The sequence below is a fragment of the Antedon mediterranea genome, chromosome 8 (assembly GCF_964355755.1).
Source record: "Antedon mediterranea chromosome 8, ecAntMedi1.1, whole genome shotgun sequence".
Classification (NCBI taxonomy): domain Eukaryota; kingdom Metazoa; phylum Echinodermata; class Crinoidea; order Comatulida; family Antedonidae; genus Antedon; species Antedon mediterranea.
In genome coordinates, this window is record NC_092677.1 from 11,825,018 (window position 1) to 11,846,654 (window position 21,637).

At 34.2% G+C, this 21,637-nt stretch overlaps 2 protein-coding genes across 6 annotated transcripts in view; both read right to left on the minus strand.

The window, feature by feature from the left end:
• Window positions 1–2,096: 2,096 nt before the first annotated feature.
• Window positions 2,097–9,292, minus strand: LOC140057788 (phosphatidylglycerophosphatase and protein-tyrosine phosphatase 1-like). 2 transcript variants are annotated; one of them, XM_072103526.1, is made up of 6 exons: window positions 9,185–9,292; window positions 8,558–8,785; window positions 6,726–6,803; window positions 6,052–6,243; window positions 5,514–5,552; window positions 2,097–4,611 (listed from the first exon to the last, which is right to left on the minus strand). In XM_072103526.1, exons 2-6 carry the CDS (start codon window positions 8,696–8,698, stop codon window positions 4,366–4,368), a joined length of 696 nt encoding a protein of 231 aa, XP_071959627.1. In that variant the 5' UTR covers window positions 8,699–8,785; window positions 9,185–9,292; the 3' UTR covers window positions 2,097–4,365. The 2 variants fall into 2 exon arrangements, with proteins under 2 accessions (XP_071959627.1, XP_071959628.1); XM_072103527.1 differs by lacking the exon at window positions 5,514–5,552.
• Window positions 9,293–10,092: 800 nt separating this feature from the next.
• The window catches only part of LOC140057771 (uncharacterized), a 28,383-nt gene continuing 16,838 nt past the window's right edge, over window positions 10,093–21,637 (minus strand). For all 4 annotated transcript variants that reach the window (XM_072103498.1, XM_072103500.1, XM_072103497.1 and 1 more), the window contains 23 exons: window positions 21,298–21,468; window positions 20,998–21,080; window positions 20,826–20,913; window positions 20,271–20,356; window positions 19,690–19,881; window positions 19,176–19,269; window positions 18,508–18,764; window positions 18,288–18,384; window positions 18,062–18,153; window positions 17,592–17,768; window positions 17,276–17,455; window positions 17,039–17,129; window positions 16,635–16,817; window positions 16,416–16,516; window positions 15,910–16,098; window positions 15,409–15,508; window positions 14,963–15,096; window positions 12,824–12,875; window positions 12,239–12,529; window positions 11,924–12,071; window positions 11,497–11,662; window positions 11,042–11,222; window positions 10,093–10,284 (listed from right to left, as the gene is read on the minus strand). In XM_072103498.1, the coding sequence (XP_071959599.1) occupies window positions 10,100–10,284; window positions 11,042–11,222; window positions 11,497–11,662; window positions 11,924–12,071; window positions 12,239–12,529; window positions 12,824–12,875; window positions 14,963–15,096; window positions 15,409–15,508; window positions 15,910–16,098; window positions 16,416–16,516; window positions 16,635–16,817; window positions 17,039–17,129; window positions 17,276–17,455; window positions 17,592–17,768; window positions 18,062–18,153; window positions 18,288–18,384; window positions 18,508–18,764; window positions 19,176–19,269; window positions 19,690–19,881; window positions 20,271–20,356; window positions 20,826–20,913; window positions 20,998–21,080; window positions 21,298–21,468 (3,338 nt within the window). In that variant the 3' untranslated portion in view covers window positions 10,093–10,099. The remainder of the gene's footprint in view (window positions 10,285–11,041; window positions 11,223–11,496; window positions 11,663–11,923; window positions 12,072–12,238; window positions 12,530–12,823; window positions 12,876–14,962; window positions 15,097–15,408; window positions 15,509–15,909; window positions 16,099–16,415; window positions 16,517–16,634; window positions 16,818–17,038; window positions 17,130–17,275; window positions 17,456–17,591; window positions 17,769–18,061; window positions 18,154–18,287; window positions 18,385–18,507; window positions 18,765–19,175; window positions 19,270–19,689; window positions 19,882–20,270; window positions 20,357–20,825; window positions 20,914–20,997; window positions 21,081–21,297; window positions 21,469–21,637) is intronic.

Here is a 21,637-nt window from a genome sequence, read left to right on the forward strand (position 1 = left end):
GCCTCTGCGCATGTTTATTATGCTATAGTAACCATTTATGTCAAAACTGGTTACTATCGCACAATTGACATGCGCAGAACCCATTATTCGTCTCTGCGCATGTTTATTATGCAATAGTAACCATTTATGTCAAAAAATAAAAGGGTCGAAAATCGGCCATTTTTCGAAAATTTCTCTGTACTATAGTACAGGGATTTTCCAAAAAATGGTAAATTTTCGACCTTTTTATTTTCCGATAAAACTGGTTACTATAGGACAATTAACATGCGCAGAACCCATTAGTCGCCTCCGGGCATGTTTATTATGTTATAGTAACCATTTATGTCAAAACTGGTTACTATCGCACAATTGACATGCGCAGAACCCATTATTCGTCTCTGCGCATCTTTATTATGCAATAGTAACCATTTATGTCAAAAAATAAAAGGGTCGAAAATAGGCCATTTTTCGAAAATTTCCCTGTACTATATTACAGGAATTTTCCAAAAAATTGTAAATTTTCGACCTTTCTATTTTTCGATAAAACTGGTTACTATAGCACAATTAACATGCGCAGAACCCATTAGTCGCCTCTGCGCATGTTTATTATGCTATAGTAACCATTATGTCAAAACTGGTTACTATAGCACAATTGACATGCACAGAACCCATTATTCGTCTCTGCGCACGTTTATTATCCAATAGTAACCATTTATTACAAAAAATAAAAGGGTCGAAAATCGGCCATTTTTCGAAAATTTCCCTATACTATATATAGTACAGGGATTTTTCAAAAAATGGTAAATTTTCGACCTTTCTATTTTTCGATAAAACTGGTTACTATAGCACAATTAACATGCGCAGAACCCATTATTCGCCTCTGCGCATGTTTATTATGCTATAGTAACCATTTATGTCAAAACTGGTTACTATCGCACAATTAACATGCGCAGAACCCATTATTCGCCTCTGCGCATGTTTATTATGCAATAGTAACCATTTATGTCAAAAAATATAACGGTCGAAAATCGGCCATTTTTCGAAAATTTCCCTGTACTATATTACAGGGATTTTCCAAAAAATGGTAAATTTTCGACCTTTTTATTTTCCGATAAAACTGGTTAATATAAGACAATTAACATGCGCAGAACCCATTAGTCGCCTCTGGGCATGTTTATTATGCTATAGTAACCATTATGTCAAAACTGGTTACTATAGCACAATTGACATGCACAGAACCCATTATTCGTCTCTGTGCACGTTTATTATGCAATAGTAACCATTTATGTCAAAAAATAAAAGGGTCGAAAATCGGCCATTTTTCAAAAATTTCCCTGTACTATAGTACAGGGATTTTTCAAAAAAATGGTAAATTTTCGACCTTTCTATTTTTCGATAAAACTGGTTACTATAGCACAATTAACATGCGCAGAACTCATTATTCGCCTCTGCGCATGTTTATTATGCTATAGTAACCATTTATGTCAAAACTGGTTACTATCGCACAATTGACATGCGCAGAACCCATTATTCGTCTCTGCGCATGTTTATTATGCAATAGTAACCATTTATTACAAAAAATAAAAGGGTCGAAAATCGGCCATTTTTTGAAAATTTCCCTGTACTATATTACAGGGATTTTCCAAAAATGGTAAATTTTCGACCTTTTTATTTTCCGATAAAACTGGTTACTATAGGACAATTAACATGCGCAGGACCCATTAGTCGCCTCTGGGCATGTTTATTATGCTATAGTAACCATTATGTCAAAACTGGTTACTATAGCACAATTGACATGCACAGAACCCATTATTCGTCTCTGCGCACGTTTATTATGCAATAGTAACCATTTATGTCAAAAAATAAAAGGGTCGAAAATCGGCCATTTTTCGAAAATTTCTTTGTACTATAGTACAGGGATTTTTCAAAAAATGGTAAATTTTCGACCTTTCTATTTTTCGATAAAACTGGTTACTATAGCACAATTAACATGCGCAGAACCCATTATTCGCCTCTGGGCATGTTTATTATGCTATAGTAACCATTTCTGTCAAAACTGGTTACTATAGCACAATTGACATGCACAGAACCCATTATTCGTCTCTGCACACGTTTATTATGCAATAGCATGCCTACGGTACCATACTGTATTATTTATGGGTATGGAATACACACAAAAATATCAAGTGGCTGCAGGAGACGCAACACAGTACCATATTTCCCAACAACATACAGTAACGTTTAAATTTAAATTTAATTTGTATTTTTTTTATATATATAAAATGCAGTAAAATTTACAAAAATTCTAATTAGTTTGGAATGCGAACATATGTTGCTGGATGAATATTCTATTACAATGCAATTATTGTATTAATTATGCATTCCATGCACTAACTCGTTAAAAATAATATATCAAGGTATATTAAATTGAATATCTGTGATAATTACTAACCAACCTCAACATTTCAGTGAAATGTTAGATACATAGAAGTCAGTGGAATGTGGAAGCCTAGATATCAGGGGGCGGGAGATCACTCCCTTGCTAACTTGTTCCGAATACTACCCCTAACAAAACTCACTTCTAATGCGCTCAACACTTTAATCTACAAAATAGTGTTTAATTTTATTCAATACAAATAAATTTCAAGGTGTAGTTTTTCCACAAAGTAATTTTAACAGTAAATAGATTCCTAACATTATTATCTGTATATTAACAATTATAACAGCAGCACAAGCCTATGTTGAGCATGTACCAGTTACCACTGGGGTATATGGCCACACCCTAGGGTATATGGCCACACCCTGGGGTATAACCAGACCCCGAGTTATAACCACACCCCGAGTTATAACTACACCCCGAGTTATAACTACACCCCGAGTTATAACTACATCCCGAGTTATAACTACACCCCGAGTTATAACTACACCCCGAGTTATAACCACACCCAGAGTTCTAACCACACCCCGAGTTCTAACCACACCGCGCATTATAAGCTCACCCACAGTGACCCTGGGATAGACTCTACAGTTTTTTTTATGCGATGAAGTACATTATAAGCCAATAAAACCATGGCACTCGCCTGTTAAATCTGATCTTATAATATGATAAAGAGAGTGTGTTTATAATCATGTCAGTAATTGTACTATAATTAAATAAAATAAATTATCATTTTTTTAAATAAAATAAATTAAAAAAATACAATTTATAACAAAAAAAAATGTATTTAAATACTCTACCATATACTGTATAAAAATTATTCAAGTTTATGAAAACATAACTATTGGAAAAACAATAAAAGACAAACAAGAAAACATTTTTGCAAAGTAGTCCTAGGACCATAAAAGCCCATTAGCTTAGCTTTGAGCTAATACACCTATAAACAACAGTGGAGTATTCACCATGAAATGCTACTGTAATATTTATAACATATTGAACTTTTATACAAAAATTACAATACATTGAAAATGCCAATATTTTGTGCAAAAATTTAAAAATTTTCAATATTAGAGTATTTAATATCTTAAAAAAAAAATTTAATACAAGGTTCTGATGTCACTCTCAGTAAAAATTAAAACCATGTCTCATTACTACTACAAATATATTACAGTATTAGTATGTGTTTTCGATGAAAACAATTCCCTACAAATAAAGTGCCAATTACTAGGTTTTGAGGAACAATAACAAATTTAGTTTCGTGAGAACGAAGTTTAATAGAAGTCAACTTAGTGTATGTATATTAAAATGTTCTATGTATGCAACTTTAAACCCAAAAAAAGATAAAAATTTCCTTAAAACTAATCCCAATTCATGTTATGGCCATCAAAACTAATTCCCATTCATGTGATAGCCATCAATTAAAAACAATCAATCAACCCTGGTTAATGAATATTGGATTTTCAGTAGGATTAGTGAATAATGATAAAAATAAGAATTCTAATATTTAAATTTGAGATTTAAAACTGTAATAGCAGTTTCTGTACATGATAGTGCACTATATAGTGATGAAGACAATTGTCATTAGAAATCATTCTTTTAAACCAATTTGTAAGAAAATAAAATACTACTAACACATTTGAAGTAAAAAAAATCTTCATTCCTGCAAAAATTTGCTAGGAAATAGCTTTAGCCTTGTGTCATAAATCAAGCTGATTCGTGCAAGAGTGCAGCATCTATCTTTTTTGGCATAGTGCGAATATCTGTACATATAAAACCAGTGCCAGATCAAAGATTTTAAACAGGGGGCTCAGAGCCTAAATATGGTGAAATGCATGGCTTAATTTGATTTCCTATCTTTTGCATTACAATTTGCCAAATTTAGGGGAGGGACAGGGCCAGTTGCCATCCCCCTGCCCCCTTGGATCTGCCCCTGAAAACAACGATACAAACTAGGACTTCACACTGTCCTGGTTAATGACATAGGTACTTCTTTCTTCTTCATCCTTCACAGAACTTCGATTCTTTAGTAGTTTTGCCTTTTTCTTCTCCCTCTCTTCTTCCGTCATTTTTCGGAAAGGTTTGATATGTTTGTCGAAGTATCGGTACATGGCACGGAAATGATGTTCCTTCAAAATGATGTGGGGGCGCTTTGCAATCACAAAATTTTGAGCATCTTGAGGAGTCCACAGGTTGATCTAACGAAAATAATAAGCGTTAGTTTACATGACGTAAATCTTACTTTTCCGTTATTCTTCTTGTTATACGTTTTTGTTTGAAAAAACAAGCAACAAATTTTCCTTTAATTATTGTTGTGGTGCACATGCTGTTAAATCAATATAATTACAATAGTCATAATAAATATATTAATATATTAAAATAAAAGCAAACATATTTCTTTTGTGTTTTTCAATATTTGTACAGTGGATTGAGAACATATTTATAATGTGCTATATACTGTATATATTAAGAATTAACTGATATATTATTATATTTTAGAAATAGTGATGTATCATCAGCGTAGAGGAACCTAATAGATGCTGCTACTAAACTGGAATCAATTACAATAGTCATAATAAATATATTAATATATTAAAATAAAAGCAAACATATTTCTTTTGTGTTTTTCAATATTTGTACAGTGGATTGAGAACATATTTATAATGTGCTATATACTGTATATACAGTATTAAGAATTAACTGATATATTATTATATTTTAGAATTAGTGATGTATCATCAGCGTAGAGGAACCTAATAGATGCTGCTACTAAACTGGAATCAAAAGGATGTTTAAATAAAAGTTCTTAATAAAAGTTTTTAATATTAAATTATTTGTAAACATGATTTGACATTTGATGTTGTGGTACGAGTATGGTCTATGAAAATGTTATGACAAATATAGAAACATTATTGTTAGGTAATAATTCATAATTAACACTTTAAAAAAAAAAATATCACCATGCCATTTTTAAAATTGTACAAATAAAGATAAAAATCATAAACGTTAGTTGAAAAACAAAATTAAATAAACAATGAATTAATTGAAGATGGCAAGATAAGGTAGTCAAATGGATGCACCAGTGATATCATTCTCGTACCTGTCCATTACTGTTAAACGTGGCATTTGTTGCTGCTAACTGAAATAAAACACCTACAGTCAATTAATCTAGTGAAGAATGAGTTCCAGCTACAGTACAGTATGCAGGCTCTTCAACTTTACAATAACCTTTAATCTAGCCTATTTATTAAGAGATAACTACATGTGATTACTTTGATTGGAAAAGATTATGGACCAGGTAGAACAAGTGCAGTTAAAAAACCAGACAGATCTGGATAGAAAAATGTGGTCGCCTACTCTCCCTTACGAATATTGTTCATGTTTTCTAGGAGAGGGGGAAGGGAAGTAAGTGGAGTGCAAAGTGATTGGGATAGGGAGAGAGTATGGTTGAGATTGTGTGGAGTGGGGAGGGGATTGAGTGGGGAGGGGATTGAGTGGGGAGGGGATTGAGTGGAAAGAGGGGTGGGTTGGGAATCCTTTATGACCTTTACGAACATCCTGGATCTTAATCCTGGTGTCATGAATAAATACATTTTTTACAGTTAGTGGTCCTTCACAAAATGACAATGTTTAGCTACCTTCATCAAATAACAGCATACAAGTGTAGCACTGCGTGTACGACCCGCTTTACAATGTACGTAGACAGATTCATCTCGTTCAGCATGTTTCTCAATAAATTCCACCCCCTCTTCCAGAAATTCCATGCTAGGGGCTTCCGTAAAATCTACGGTTGGTAGGTGCATTTGAGATACTCCAAGCATTTTCCATTCCTAAAACACAAAAAGGAAAACCAATGTACGGTATAAACAAAAACAGGACAGATTTTCAGCAAATCCAAATATAGTATATGACCTTTTGAATGCTGTCTCACAAACAAATCTTGCTTATGAGAGTTAATTGCTGTCCCCGATTAAATAAGTGCCACACTCTTTTATTGGGAGAATGTCGACTAGACTCCATTATGGGGAAAACTACTAAAAGCAATATCCATAAAAGCTCAACTTTAAATACCTAAAGCTCTGTCTACACTATCAAATTTTAAAATGTTATGTGCCCATATACTGTATATGGACATGATGATGTCATATCAATACCATATTTAGGTATATCAGTACCATATTTGGGCACATCACACTGTTTTTTTGTCAAACTAGTTTGATAGTGAAGACAGAGCTTTACATTATTAATAATCTTTTAATTTGAGGAGGCATGGTGTTAGAATTTAATTTAAAGTTGTTTAAATGTTACTTACATCAGCGGTTGGCGCATATCTTAATTCATAAGATTCATTCATTGTTATAACCCCTTTCACACCTTCCTCTTTTACAAGCTGAAAAGAAAATTCAATTCTGAATTGAGCGATTCATTCATTTTCATCTTTTTATTTCTGAATACCATGATTACATAATATATTATTAGCAAAAATGAAGCTTAATCTAAGAAATCATTGTATAGATAACAACAACAAAAAAGAGTTTGAGGTTGTAGATAAGTAGAAAAGGTTTTCAAAATGAAAAATATTAAAATAGCCAAGCATAATATAATATTTTTTGGGAGTGTTGAACACTGTTCAAAATGGTTATATAATAATATATTGGATCAATATACAGTATAGTACTTCCAAATATATGTTTACTTTTAACCGTGGCCTTTCATTTCTTCAGTTCATAAAACTTTTTAGAGACTACTATCTTCTCTGTAATACTAAGGCATTGCTACTTGTAGTATAATAAAAATGAATACAAAAAGTCAAAATAAATACACTTCAGGTTCAGAATGTATTGAAGATTCCAAGAGTCCAATAATTTAAAGGGTTCAGGATCCGATTATTTTCAAGTGGGTATTTTAAATACAAAGGTATGTAGTGTAATCACCCAAATACAAAGAATAATTGATAAGAAATCTAATACACAATGAAAGGCACAAAGTCAACTCATGGACCTATAAATTATTAATTTATATAGGTCCATAGTCAAAATAATATCAAAATCATTTTGGAGTGTATAACCTGGGTCAAATCATACATAAAGATTTTCCCTACCTCCCACCTCAGCCCCACTCACACTATACAAACATGGATGTTACTTTGCCACACTTTTAAAACATATTTTGTATTCGTCCTTTTATGATGAACAGTACACTGTAAATTTCTACATTTTTCATGTTGGGGAAAACAAACATTGTTTGTTTTGGTCGTTTCATTTCTTTTTTCAGTGTTTTACTATAAGAAGGTAAACTTCCCTAAAAAATCTACAATTATAAAGTCCTTTCAGTTTTGAATAATTCTACATAACTAATACTATAGTTCCTTTTGGAAATTGTTCCGTTCCAGTGAGCTTTTATAAAGAACATTGTCAGCGCTCACAATGGGTAGGGCATGCTCAAGAATACAAACACAGTAGTACACCAATAGTCTGCTAGACTGCTAACTAAAACAACATGCTATTATATAGTTTAAATATCAGGCTTCTGTATACCAACTCAGTGATCCATAACATCTAGTTGACATCCCAGTTTTCAAGCCTTTTTAATTATTAGGTATGCTAACAATTAATTAGTGATCATTTCATGCACACAACAAATAACACAAACTCTATATTAACTTTCTATTTTTTAAATGAAGAATTAGAATACTTTTGCAAAATAAAATTTGATATTACTTATTCAACTACTGTAACAGTATTATATTATACTATCTTCCGATATACTAAGTTGTGATTAGAACAGGGTGAGTAACATGAATAAAGCTAATAATATGCCATTAAAACTATGTACCACAAACTTTTGAGTTATATGTAAAATTTGTTTTACTTGGGGTAAATGACCAAATGTGTTCCCTGTAAGGCTGTATTGTGTTAAAACATGGAGGTAAAATAAATGGTTAAAACATATATTTCCCCTTCTTTGCATTATGGGATATTGTTCCCTGAATATGGGTGTCCCAAAGGATGGGTCTACTGTATGAAAAAAAGGACTGGGCTTTGTCTACTCTACATAGAGGGTAAAGGTCATACAAGATGTCACATATGATGATTCAGAAGGAATGGGAAAGTGAGTTATATTTTCATTTATATAATACCTTACCTTATTGGCATCACTCTCAAATGGTAAAGCACCTAATACCACAGCTTCTGTTATTCGATCATACCATCGCCGTGAAGAGATTTTACTCATTAAAACATTGTAAAAAAGCGTTGGGTAGAAAAGTGATCTTGCAACCGGCATTTTGACGTGATTTCCTTCTGTGTTATTGTTTGATTACATATGTTCGTGATCAGTTTACGCTTACTATATTAAAATGAAACACAAAATCTGAAAAATAAAGGTTTTTGAGATTTCCAAAAATTTAATCCAAAAATACCGTATTTCTACATACATTTTTTTTATTGATATAGCCTAGGCTAGGCCTAGCCTAGATATACTGTCCTTCAATCTATTATTCTTATATTAAACTTGCATAATATATCATAATAATCCCTAGTATTGCAATTATTTATTAGGCCGCGACTACCCACACTCTCCCTCCTATCTGCTAAAATCACTACCAGAGATGTGTTGCAGTGTTCCTTACCTGGCCTATAAACAGTACCCGCCTCCTGAGCTTGATAGGGCCTAGCCTAGTATTCCAAAGGCAGTATTATAGCCTGGCTGGATATTTAATGTCAACCAGCAGCTCTTTAATTAAAACCACAATTTATGAACGTAACATACCAGTCTAATAAATCATTTCCTACTGTGTGTGTTGTATAAAAATAAGGTATTTAACTAAACAAAAATCACCCAGCCCACAACAGAATGAGTCATCTCGCTAGCTGTTTCGCTCCCCCACACCAGTTCTTCAGGATACTGCCCTCTGTAGTTTATTTGAACGTTTTTTGTCACATCAAATTGGATTTCATTCAAAAGTTTCGCACCTACAGTTTCTAGTATTCAAAATTTAAGTTTCACTGCCAAAACTGTAGCAATCGTTAAATGTATTAACTTTAAATATACAGATCATACAGTCTTCACCACAACATGAATATATTTATCTTGGAGACTTAGTGGGTTCCACAAATCAATTTGCCCCACAAATCAATTTGCCGCACAAATGAGATTACATTTGTACCTAATTGTCATGTATCTTCTTTAAGTTACTTCACCCAATAACACTCAAAAGAAACAAAATCATTTCATAAAATACACTAACCGATTTAATTACTAAACCCTGATTTATTTGTCAGAACTTGTCAGAACCTTTTTTTAGTGACAATACAAAACACATTTTTTTACGGATTTTTTTATTGATAAAAATTGAATTTCCAATTCACTTTCAATCATGCATGATCATGTTATTAATTAAATACACTAACCCACACCTGTTCAATTATTTATAACAGATTTCCAATTTATTTATTCGAATAAATACATAACATTTCAGAAACCAACTTAAAAATATATCATCTATATATAACAGAAGGAATATACTATATTACAATTCTAAATTTTGTTAAAACACTTGATAGAATTAAATTTTGTGTAAGAAAAGGCCAAGGAGTAGGCCTACACACTGACTTGTTATGTTAAAAATCATTTTTACAGTTTAAGGGGAAATTAATATTATTGTTTCGGAAATATTATTAATATTTATATAACAGGACAATCATATTTATTAATACATGTGGAGTTATGAAGTAACATTCCAGCTGAACAAACACATCCTGGAACACATTTTTTATGTATACAGCTATCGGCAATATTTTGATTTTCACAAGTTGATTGACAAGGAGAAGCACACTCATCGTAATGCATACCCTCAGGACAAGATATTGCTATAAATACAAACAAATTATTAATTAATAAAATAATCAATTAAAAAGAAATCACCACACAAACTATAACAAACACACAGAGTACATACAAATTGCATATGTTGATGATCTTAGTATATGAACATCATTCATTTGTAGGGCCTATTATATTTAAGCAAATGGCAAGGATAACTATAGGCTTACGTAATTCATAATTCATTTCCTCTCCTTCTCAAAAAGAGAAATCTTTTAAAGCTCTGTCTACACTATCAAACAAAATGTGATGTGCTCATATATGGACATGATGATGTCCCTGCCATATTTGGGCATATCACTACCATATTTTGACACATCACACTTTTTTTTTTTTCAAACTAGTTTGATAGTGTAGACAAAGCTTTAGACAAACATAAACCAAGACGCTCTACATAAACATAGTATCAAACATTAAGTATGGGAGTGACATCTGATGGGATTTGAACCCATGACTTTGGGATAAATGATTACATAACAATAACATGTCAATTGAATAGATAAGAAGATGCAAAAACAAAGTGTATTTACAAAGCGCTATAAAGCAACGCAAAGTACTGTATTGCGTAATCACAATTGGGAACCGACGACGCAATAGTGCTGCAAACATCGCAGGTTTGATTTCACGCAGGCGGGGGAAAACACAATTATTGGAAGCGCATTTTCTTACGTTGAGTTAGGTTGCGTTACGGTGCATCGCTGGTGGGAACCAAGCTTAAAAGTTTGATATTTTAAAATGACTTACTACACAGATCTGTTGATCTCCAGTTTAATACAACACCCTTTCTATGTGCTTCATGGGCATAGACTTCTAAAATATCACACAAGCACATTTCTTGTGTTGGACAGGCACACATATCATTTAAACAGGCATTGAAATACGGATCTGGATCAATTATTGCGTGTGCTGGTTTAAATATTTCACCCTGTGAAAATAATTATAAGTGTATTAAAACAAAGGAGGGGCTACAAATATTAACTGTAGGTAAAATAAGGACTTTTTTGATATAATAATAATAATAATAATATTTATTTGGCATGTCATCAAGTACAACCTTGCCAGGAGCAAGCAATAGGCATGGGCCTGAACAGTTTTAAAACTGCTCTTGCTCCAACGTTAACACTATCATTTATAAACAAAGATAGAAAATTAGTTTAGCAAGTTAGCAATTCAATTAACCATGTGTTAACATATATTACCTTGAGAACACTACACTCTGTACGAGCTTTCATCTCGACGTGTCCTGTTGCTTTGGCGCATGACTCCAACTTGTGATCTTCCCGAATCAAGCACTCGGGGGACTCTCCAACAATGAACATGTTCTTGAAAGTAGATTCTGTTTCTGTCAAATTTCCATTCACACTCCTGTGGTAAGAATAAGAATTTATAATTATACATTCCCCCATGTTGGTACAGATTGAACCTTTAAATCATGCTTAGCATCAACATGAATACCAAACTTAAGCTGTGTCTACACTGTGATATGCCAAAATATGGTTGTGATATGACATCATCATGTCCATATATGGGCATATCACATTTTCGTCACATTAACTTTGGTGTAGACAGAGCTTTAGCATCAACATGAATACCAAGGCAGAGTGATATATATGTGTAAGAACCTACCTAAAATCATCACTAGGATCATTGTTGTAATTTCCACATAATCCACAGAGTTGATCTTTCCATGACATGTCAACTGATACCTCTGCCATGTGACGGCCATCCCATGAAAGAGTGATGCCCAGGCTAGAGTGTACAACCACCAATAAACCTACAAATAGTAATGATGTAATGTAGTGGTGACAGACAAGATTAGGATAACAATTCTGACAATAAATGCTAATTATGATGATAAAGATAATGATACTGAAGGACACTGACACAGTACACTAAGCATCGCATCACTGAATTAGTTTCCACTTTATAATTCACACTCACCTAATTTTTGAATACTGAAATATGGTTCCTCAACATATGGCAGAGTTATTAGACTCTTATCCAGGTGTACTTCCATGTCAGGCAGTAAATCAACAGTCTTATTAAACAACTGGAAGGAGACTAGTTGAGTTCTTGATACTGATGATGATACTTTACCATGCACAATCACCTCAAAAGTATTATCTACACAGTCTTTGGCGAGGGTATATGTGCATGGGCCTTGGAAGGTAAGGAATTGGCCATCAAATGTTCTGTAATGAGGGTCACCAAACACAGTGCAAGTTGCCATTTCTGAATAAAATAAAAGTATTATAAAAAACCACACGATTTAAATGAGACCATTGACAGTGGTGTTACGGATATGAGCGCTTACATGCTAAACCCAGGAGCCCCTGAGCTTATGGAGCCCCTGAGCTTATGGAGCCCCTGAGCAGTGCCTAGAGGAAAAATATGTCATGTCCTGGCATTAAAATATGTCGAAAAATGCTAAAATCGCCTGAGGCCTCCAGCTTATGGTCTCTATGCTACGCCACTAACCATTGAGTGTTAAAATGAATGAATTATCATTAAGGTGTGTAGACTTACTTGGTGCACATTGATGACAGCATCCATCCTCTGGTAACATGAGCTCCTCATCCTTAAGAAAAAAACAAAAATTATTATAATTTATTATAAACTACAGACTACTCATGCTATACAGTGTATCATATATCACAAATTAAGGAATTTAAAGCATTACTTAACACAGTTTTAGCATAAAAATGGGAAACATATATATATATATATATATATACTTTATCGTTTTGATTTAGCTTTTCACTTTTTTTGTATCTCCATTGAGATCCAGCCACTGATACCCACAGCATTGTCATTTTGTATCTCCATTGAGATCCAGCCACTGATACCCACAGCATTGTCATTTTGTATCTCCATTGAGATCCAGCCACTGATACCCACAGCATTGTCATTTTGTATCTCCATTGAGATCCAGCCACTGATACCCACAGCATTGTCATTTTGTATCTCCATTGAGATCCAGCCACTGATACCCACAGCATTGTCATTTCTTTCAGTAATTTGCCTTTGGATTATATATTTTCTACTGTTTGTACCAATTTTTATCTGATTTTGCTGTAATTATGGAGGGTACTTTGGATAACTTTACTTTATCCAAATTCCTTCACTTAGTAAGTTACACTTTTATCGTTTCAAATTAATTAATTAAATTTCAGTACATCACCGGGCGGTTTAGAATTAATGTTCATTGCCTGATGTGTTTATATATATAAAAATATCTCTTCGGAGATCCCGCCTCGTGAATAAAAATACTGAAAGATGAGGGCGTATCAATTTGATCTCTGGTACGCGTGCGTACAACTGAGGACTAGTGCTGTTCCACCGTACCACGCCGAGAATGTTAAAGAGTCGCTATCCAATCGAGTTTGAACAATACCATGAAAGCCCCAGTGGTCTAATGGTTAGGACATCTGCATATCAAGCAGGCGGTCCGAGTTCGAGTCTCGGTTGGGGCGACTTTTTCTCATTCTCACAGATTTCCTCATCTTTATCGTTTCAAATTAATTAATTAAATTTCAGTATATCACCGGGAGGTTTAGAATTAATGTTCATTGCCTGATGTGTTTATCTACATAAAAGTATCTCTTCGGAGATCCCGCCTCGTGAATAAAAATACTGAAAGATGAGGGCGTATCAATTTGATCTCTGGTGCGCGTGCGTACAACTGAGGACTAGTGCTGTTCCACCGTACCACGCCGAGAATGTTAAAGAGTCGCTATCCAATCGAGTTTGAACAATACCATGAAAGCCCCAGTGGTCTAATTGTTAGGACATCTGCATATCAAGCAGGCGGTCCGAGTTCGAGTCTCGGTTGGGGCGACTTTTTCTCATTCTCACAGATTTCCTCATCTTTATCGTTTCAAATTAATTAATTAAATTTCAGTACATCACCGGGCGGTTTAGAATTAATGTTCATTGCCTGATGTGTTTATATATATAAAAGTATCTCTTCGGAGATCCCGCCTCGTGAACAAAAATACTGAAAAATGAGGGCGTATCAATTTGATCTCTGGTGCGCGTGCGTACAACTGAGGACTAGTGCTGTTCCACCGTACCACGCCGAGAATGTTAAAGAGTCGCTATCCAATCGAGTTTGAACAATACCATAAAAGCCCCAGTGGTCTAATGGTTAGGACATCTGCATATCAAGCAGGCGGTCCGAGTTCGAGTCTCGGTTGGGGCGACTTTTTCTCATTCTCACAGATTTCCTCATCTTTATCGTTTCAAATTAATTAATTAAATTTCAGTATATCACCGGGCGGTTTAGAATTAATGTTCATTGCCTGATGTGTTTATATATATATATATATATATATATATATATATATATACAGATGTTCTCCATTTACTTTCCTTTTTACTATTTTAAAATAACTACTGTCATGGACAGTCTCAATGGCATGATCAATCAGGCATGTGATTTATTATTTTCTATCCGCACAGATAACTACTGTAGGTGCAAAATAGAAAGTGCCTACAGACAACTATAAATTGAATGCACAGGCACTTCACCATACTTATAGCCTCATCCAACATACTAATCTACTGGCTGTTACTCAAAGGATTATGTTAGCCAACTGATAAACCATTAGTCAAAAGAAGAGGAGATTAGTAAGGTGGGGTTTTTAGACGAATTATTTAACTTACAGTTGAACAAGCTGTTACTGGACACGGTAACAGCTTACAGTTAACAGCACCATCCATGCAGACACATTGTTCACACCCCGTCTTCCAGACTGCATCAGGAGCATAAAACCTATTTGCATGTGAACATGTTCCATCTAAAATAAATTTAAAATATTACAATTATTATTATATAATGAGATGATGATTATAAAAAAGTTGTGTAAATAAATGCACATGCATGCTAAGAACACTATTTGAAACTCTGTCTACACTAATTAGTTTGACAAAAAAAGTACAATGTGCCCAAATATGGTAGTGATGAAATTATCCATATATTGGCAGACATTTTTTTGTCACATGAATTTTGATAGTGTAGACAGAGCTTGAGTAGGGATCATTTTATAGTGTGGCAATCATAGGAGGTTTCTAGTAAACCATTTTTGTGTGTCAGCAAGAGAGGTTTTTACCAAGGCATCTAGAGCAACATTCTCCTTCTAGTGTGTATTGTTCTTCCTCATCACAACCTGGAATGGTGCACTGGGTTCTGGAGCATGTTATGTTTCCTTCCTGCAAAAGAACAACATCATAGATTAGTAGGTAAAGTAGGTTAATATTGTAGAGTGCTTTATCAAAGATTCATATATATATATATAATGTACTTTATTCATACAAAGCACAACAGACTAGATAATAATAACTTGTGTCTCCTAAGTGTCCCTATTGGATTCATTTAAATGCCTTAAAACAAACATATGTGTACAGAGTATAATATATGAGTGAAAGGAGGTCACAGTAAGTTCATTGAATGACAATGTTGCCACTAAATAGTGCTCATTCTGTCTACAATGGGGGTGGGGGAATACTTAACTCTTAATAACATTGTCAATATAGTTTATTAGAGGATTTTTTTTAGAGATCTACTTTTATTTTTTCCTCCATGGTTTATACCCATGATAAAATACACTTACATTACAGACACAGGTTGTACACACATCAGCAATAGGTTTTACATATTCCTGATCTCTTAGCACTTTATTCTCAAATATACAACTTGCCATATCACAGCTTGGACAGCACTGGTCAGGCAAGGTAATCTGGTGTTCTACTGGACAATCGAGTTCTTGGCATTCTTTTGCTTCGCATCTCAAACTACCTCTCTGTAAATAAAATATAAACACTATTTATTGCATTTTCAAATCCACCCCCTAACTTTTTGTCTAAAGCATCTTGTGTATATGAATATATATAAAGTACATAAATTACTGGTGTCTGTCACACAAAGTCAACTGAAGTTAGTCAATAGCAGCCTGATAACAAATGTGTATGTCTGTATTCACCTATTGCAACATATTGTGATATACAGTCAACTCTCCCAATACCCAACACTTTTGGGCTGACCAAAAAAAAAAAGTATGGTATTGGGAGAGTTTCTGGTTTCAGACAGTCCGTTATTTAGGGAGTCGACTGTACTTACAACGCATGTACAAGTTGTACACATATCTTGTTCAAATGTTTGTCCATTCTGGTAAAACAATCCATTATCTTCACAGTCGAATGTCCCTAACACCTGTGTTCCTAAAAATGGAATTTAAATTCAGTTATAATTTTAAAATGCACAAAGATAAAGTCTTTAAAAAATAGAAAATATATGTTTGATTTAAATTATAGAATGTAAAAGCCATTCTGTACTTACCTGGACACATTGGACAACAAGATGCTCTCTCTACGATCACTTCCTCTGGTGAACAGGCTATGGCTGGGCACACGATAGGAAGGCACTCCATGGCACCATCCTGACACAAACATTCCATACAGTCTGTGTTGTTAGGCTTAAACACCACACCCTCTTGATAAACAACACCATCATGTTCACAGCCTACAGAAAGGAGCATATACAAACTTTAAACAGTGCTATATTGGAAATTAATAAATTCATAAATGATGAAGATGAGGAAATCTGTTGGAATAAGATTATTTCTCCAACCCATGTCATATGTTATAGCTTCTTTCATAAGTTGTGTCAACTTGCATAAAAGATCAATATTATGTGTATCTCAACTTTTGTTCCCTAACATTATCAAATTGGTTTCCACTCACCATCACATACTGGACAGCATTGACCATCTTCCGGTAAAGCATTTCCACACTGGAATGGACATTGCTGCTGTTTACAAATTGTTTCTCCATCCTAGTAATAACAAAATAAAATACCAGATGAAACACCTACTTATAATGTACTTGTATAACATTAGCGAGCATACTGTCTCACAAAGGCAGATAGTGTTACTAGTTGTAGCATAGTTGAAGCCGTATAAAGAAAAACTATAAACTTACGACACAAATGCATGTTGTACACGGATCATCAGTCTTTGCCCATGTTTGTCCATGCGTGTATTCATTTCCTCCAGTATCTGTACATATTGGACATTGGTGGCAGCATTTTCCTGGAAGTTGAACAGTTACCGAGCAGCTAATTTCAGGGCATGTCTGCACACTGCATTCAACATTGCCATCCTAGATAATAAAAAAGTATGATTGTGAATATATTTTAAAGTTTTATAGTTCAAAATGTTGTTTAATGGTATTATAGTCATTCAAAAGTGTTAATTCTTAACATTTAGTTTGTCTTAAGTACTTTGGTTATACTTACCTGACAAACACACTCTGCGCATGGATCTGATTGTGGGGTAAAAGCCTCATTGTTGTCATACATCATATTTTCAAACATGCACATAGTGCAGTCAAGACAGCATTGACCTTCGACCTTTACACCATTGGAACAAACTGGTTGTGGACATGGGATTGGTAAGCAGCTGATTATTGTATCCTATGTAAAATAAGATGATGTTTCAAGTATGTTACAAAAATATTTATAGGAATAACAAAGGAATGGTGTGGCTGGAGAACTGTGGAACAAGCTAGGGTATAGGACATGTGGACTGCAGCAAAAAACAGGGGAAGTATGGAGGAGAGAAGAACTAGGTATTCTCCAAGAGGAGAGAAGGAATTAATATGATAATGGCCACTACAAACTTCACTTATGGCGATATATGTATAATTTATGAAGGAATACTAAACTAGATCCACCATGGTATACAGTAACATAGAAAATACACATACCAGGCAGGTGCATTCAATGCAGGAGTCTTCAGGTGTTGTCCAGGACTCTCCAGCTGTCACTTCTGTGCCATCTTCTAGTAAACATTCTGATTCTACAAAATGGAAACAAGGTAGAAATGTTCACCCAAATATCTCAAGCAGGCTCATGGCTAGTAAAGGCATATTAAAGTTAAGTTTTCTTGCACAGATTGGATTACATTCAAGAACAAATAAACTGGAGACTTACCTGCACAACGAGGGCAGCATTCACCTGGTATTGTCGTTGTGACTTGACAATTCAATACTGGACACCGTTCTCTTTCCAAGCATGTGACTGTTCCTTTCTGTAGAAAATCAATCAGAATTAGATAATAGTAAAAACTGCCAGTTTGAAGGGGTAAAATTGCATACTTTATATTGTTAATTTATTAACAAAAATGTGGACTAAATTGAGGAGTGAAACTTACATTACAACTACACGTCCTACAAGCATCCAATGTGGGGTTAAATATTGAACCATCTTCTATAACCTCTCCTTTGTACAGACAATCATGGCATATAGGGCAGCATTCGCCCTTTGGTTGATAAGGATGGGAACAAATGGTATTGCAACTGATTGGTTCGCACACAGAATCTCCATCTAAGCAGATACACTGGTCACAATGCTCATACACAGATCGGAATTGGTCACCTGTGTGATAGCCTCTTCCAAAGTACAAACAACCTTCATAAAAAGCAAATAATAAAGTGATCAAACCAATATATACATCTAGAATCAAATTTACAGTTACAGTATTACACTATAATATCATTTTTATAACAGAACACAATTAGTTTACAAATCTAGCACTAGTCAGGATTGAACCCTGGACATTTGGATTGGAAGGCAAGCATGTTAACCACCAAGTTACAGTCCTATTACTTTTTGATTCGCAATACACGTTATCATGACCCTAGCACATTTTTTAGGAAAAACTGCATCTGAATTGTAACCAAAATTTGGCTGCAGTAGTCCATGATGAATTCCTGGTAAGTGATCTGCTGATGCGTAGTATATGCAATCCTATAATTTTTCTTTTATATGGCTGTTATTAATTAGTTAATTATAATATTATAAAATGTATATGGAACATACCATTACAGACAGGGCAGCATTCGCCTTCTATTTGTACAGGATTATCGCAGGAAATATCACACTGTTGCTTGTTACACTGAATACTGGTGTCATTCTGAAAGAAAGGAGTTGTAAGACAATTATTGAATACAAATAAATTAAAGATCCCTGCAGCTCCCATTGAAAGCCACAAATATCAAAGTGGAGGTGTAGCTTGGTGGTCAACATGCTTGCCTTCTAACCCTAAGGTCCAGGTGACCAAATGCCAGGGATGAAACACACAACTGTTCCTACACTCCATCCAATGCCAATGAGACTTACATCATAAGCATGATATAGTTTATCCATCCTGTAAATGGTGTGTGATGTGCCCAAATATGGCAGTGATGTGCCCAAATATGGTAGTGATATGCCCAAATATGGTAGTGATATGACAGCATTATGTCCATATATGGGCACATCACAATAATTTTATTTTTTTGTCACATAAAGTTTGATAATGTAGACAGAGCTTTAGAAATAAATAAACACTCACCATACAGGTACAAGTTGTGCATGGGTCATCTGACCACATTGCTCCAAATCTTCGAAGTCTGCCCTCAGTATCCAAACATCCAGGCAATACATCTGTACAAGTTGGACAGCACTGACCGGGTAAATGTACTTGACGTCCATTTTCACATGTTAGTGCTGGGCATGTACGTCTACGGCATCGTACAACTCCCTCCTATCAATTTAAAGTAAGATTAATTGTTAAAATATAATTGTGTGTAAAATGTATGTACTACAGTATTCTTTATGCTTTACATTTTTTATTTATACTAAGCAATTTGGTGTTTTTATTTATTATGATACACAAATATTAAAGAAAAAACCATTATTTTCAATTATAAACCAAATAGACCACCACTAACTCTACAAAGCAGTCTCCTATCAGGTATGAGCTGAGTGAAAGAAAACCTGCTTTTACAGAAATATTTACATAAATACATTTTTTTAGGGTTATATGTTTAAAGCATTATGATTATTTTGTATCCCATTTCATTATCATACTTTTTGTATTTGTATTTTATTTTTATATTTATTTGAAAAATGCTGATAAATAAATCAACATACATTGCATGTACAGACTGAGCAGTTTCTATCTACAGGATCAAACACCTCTCCATCCTTATATTCAATACCATCGATGAAACAGTTGTCTAAAAATGAAACAATAAAACATGTAACCAATAGAACGAATAAAGATTTGTTAAGCACACATATCTACCAAAGTGCTCAATGCATTTGTGGAAACCAAAGAAAAATAAACAAAATAAAAAAAACCAGCATAACTGCATTCCATATACCAGCAATTTTAAGTGTACCATTATTACCTTTTTAACGGAATATTAAAAACAAGTACAGTATTGTGTAATGCATTGGATGGAAACTAATCATTGCATTTACACTTACACAAGCCTGTCATAATTCTACATTTTATATAAGCTTACTTTGGAATATATAGTAACTCCTCTTCTTCACACATAATATTATGAATGCAAGTGTAATTAACCTCTCTAAATTTCACTTATGTGAGGTGTTTTTAAAGAAGTGAGGGCCACAATCAATCCGAATTTGCATAATCCATAGTTATCGAATACAACAATAAAAACATTAGAATATACATACCATCACATGTAAGGCAGCATTTGCCTTCTGTTGGTTTGCTACATGTAACATTTGGACAGATTACTTCTGAGCACTCTACATTGCCATCCTGTTAACAAAAAATATTAAATAATATCAGGTAAAAATTATATTTGACTTGATTTTGTGGTAAAATAAACTGAAATGAACTTACCATGCAAGAACATTCCCTACATACATCGTCAGGTGGTGAAAATATAGACTTATTTGGTATCAAAATTCCAGTATAAAGACAATCTTTAAAAACAAACAAAATATTTGTACTTTTCCACCTAGAAGTTGGTAAAACCCACAATTCCAAACTCTATAGTTTGTTCCCCTAATTAAAAGTGGTCAATGACACTATTTTTGCTAGAACACCCAGTGCACAACATTCCGTCTAATGTCAGATTATGATGGATTTATTTCACACAAAAACATGTTTGTAATTCTTAAGTTTGAAGGTCTATCTTACCATTACATTCTGGACAACAGCGTCCAGTCACAGGGTTAGAACATGTTGGTTCTGGACAAACTTGACGATCACAGCGTATTACGCTGCTGTTACAAGTGCACAATGAGCAAGAGTCTATATCAGGTGACCATGTATCACCATGCTGGTAAGTGTAACCATTCTGATGACATTCTGGAATAACAACATTAATGAGTCAAGTGGCTAAGCATAGGCAGGTGCGTGAAAACCCATAGCCACAAAGCGGCACAAGTCATATGCTTTTCTCTACCATAGTTTCAGACATGAAACTGGTCCAGTGTAAACATCTGTAGTGTAGGAGGTTAACCTTGGGTAATTATCT

Coding starts and splice junctions, on each gene's coding strand:
- LOC140057788 (XM_072103526.1), bottom strand. CDS start 8,698: ATGCCGGTTGCAAGATCACTTTTCTACCCAACGCTTTTTTACAATGTT. Junction 6,804..8,557: donor TTGAGAGTGATGCCAATAAG/GTAAGGTATTAT, acceptor TTTTCTTTTCAG/CTTGTAAAAGAGGAAGGTGT. Junction 5,553..6,051: donor TATGCTGTTATTTGATGAAG/GTAGCTAAACAT, acceptor GTTTTATTTCAG/TTAGCAGCAACAAATGCCAC.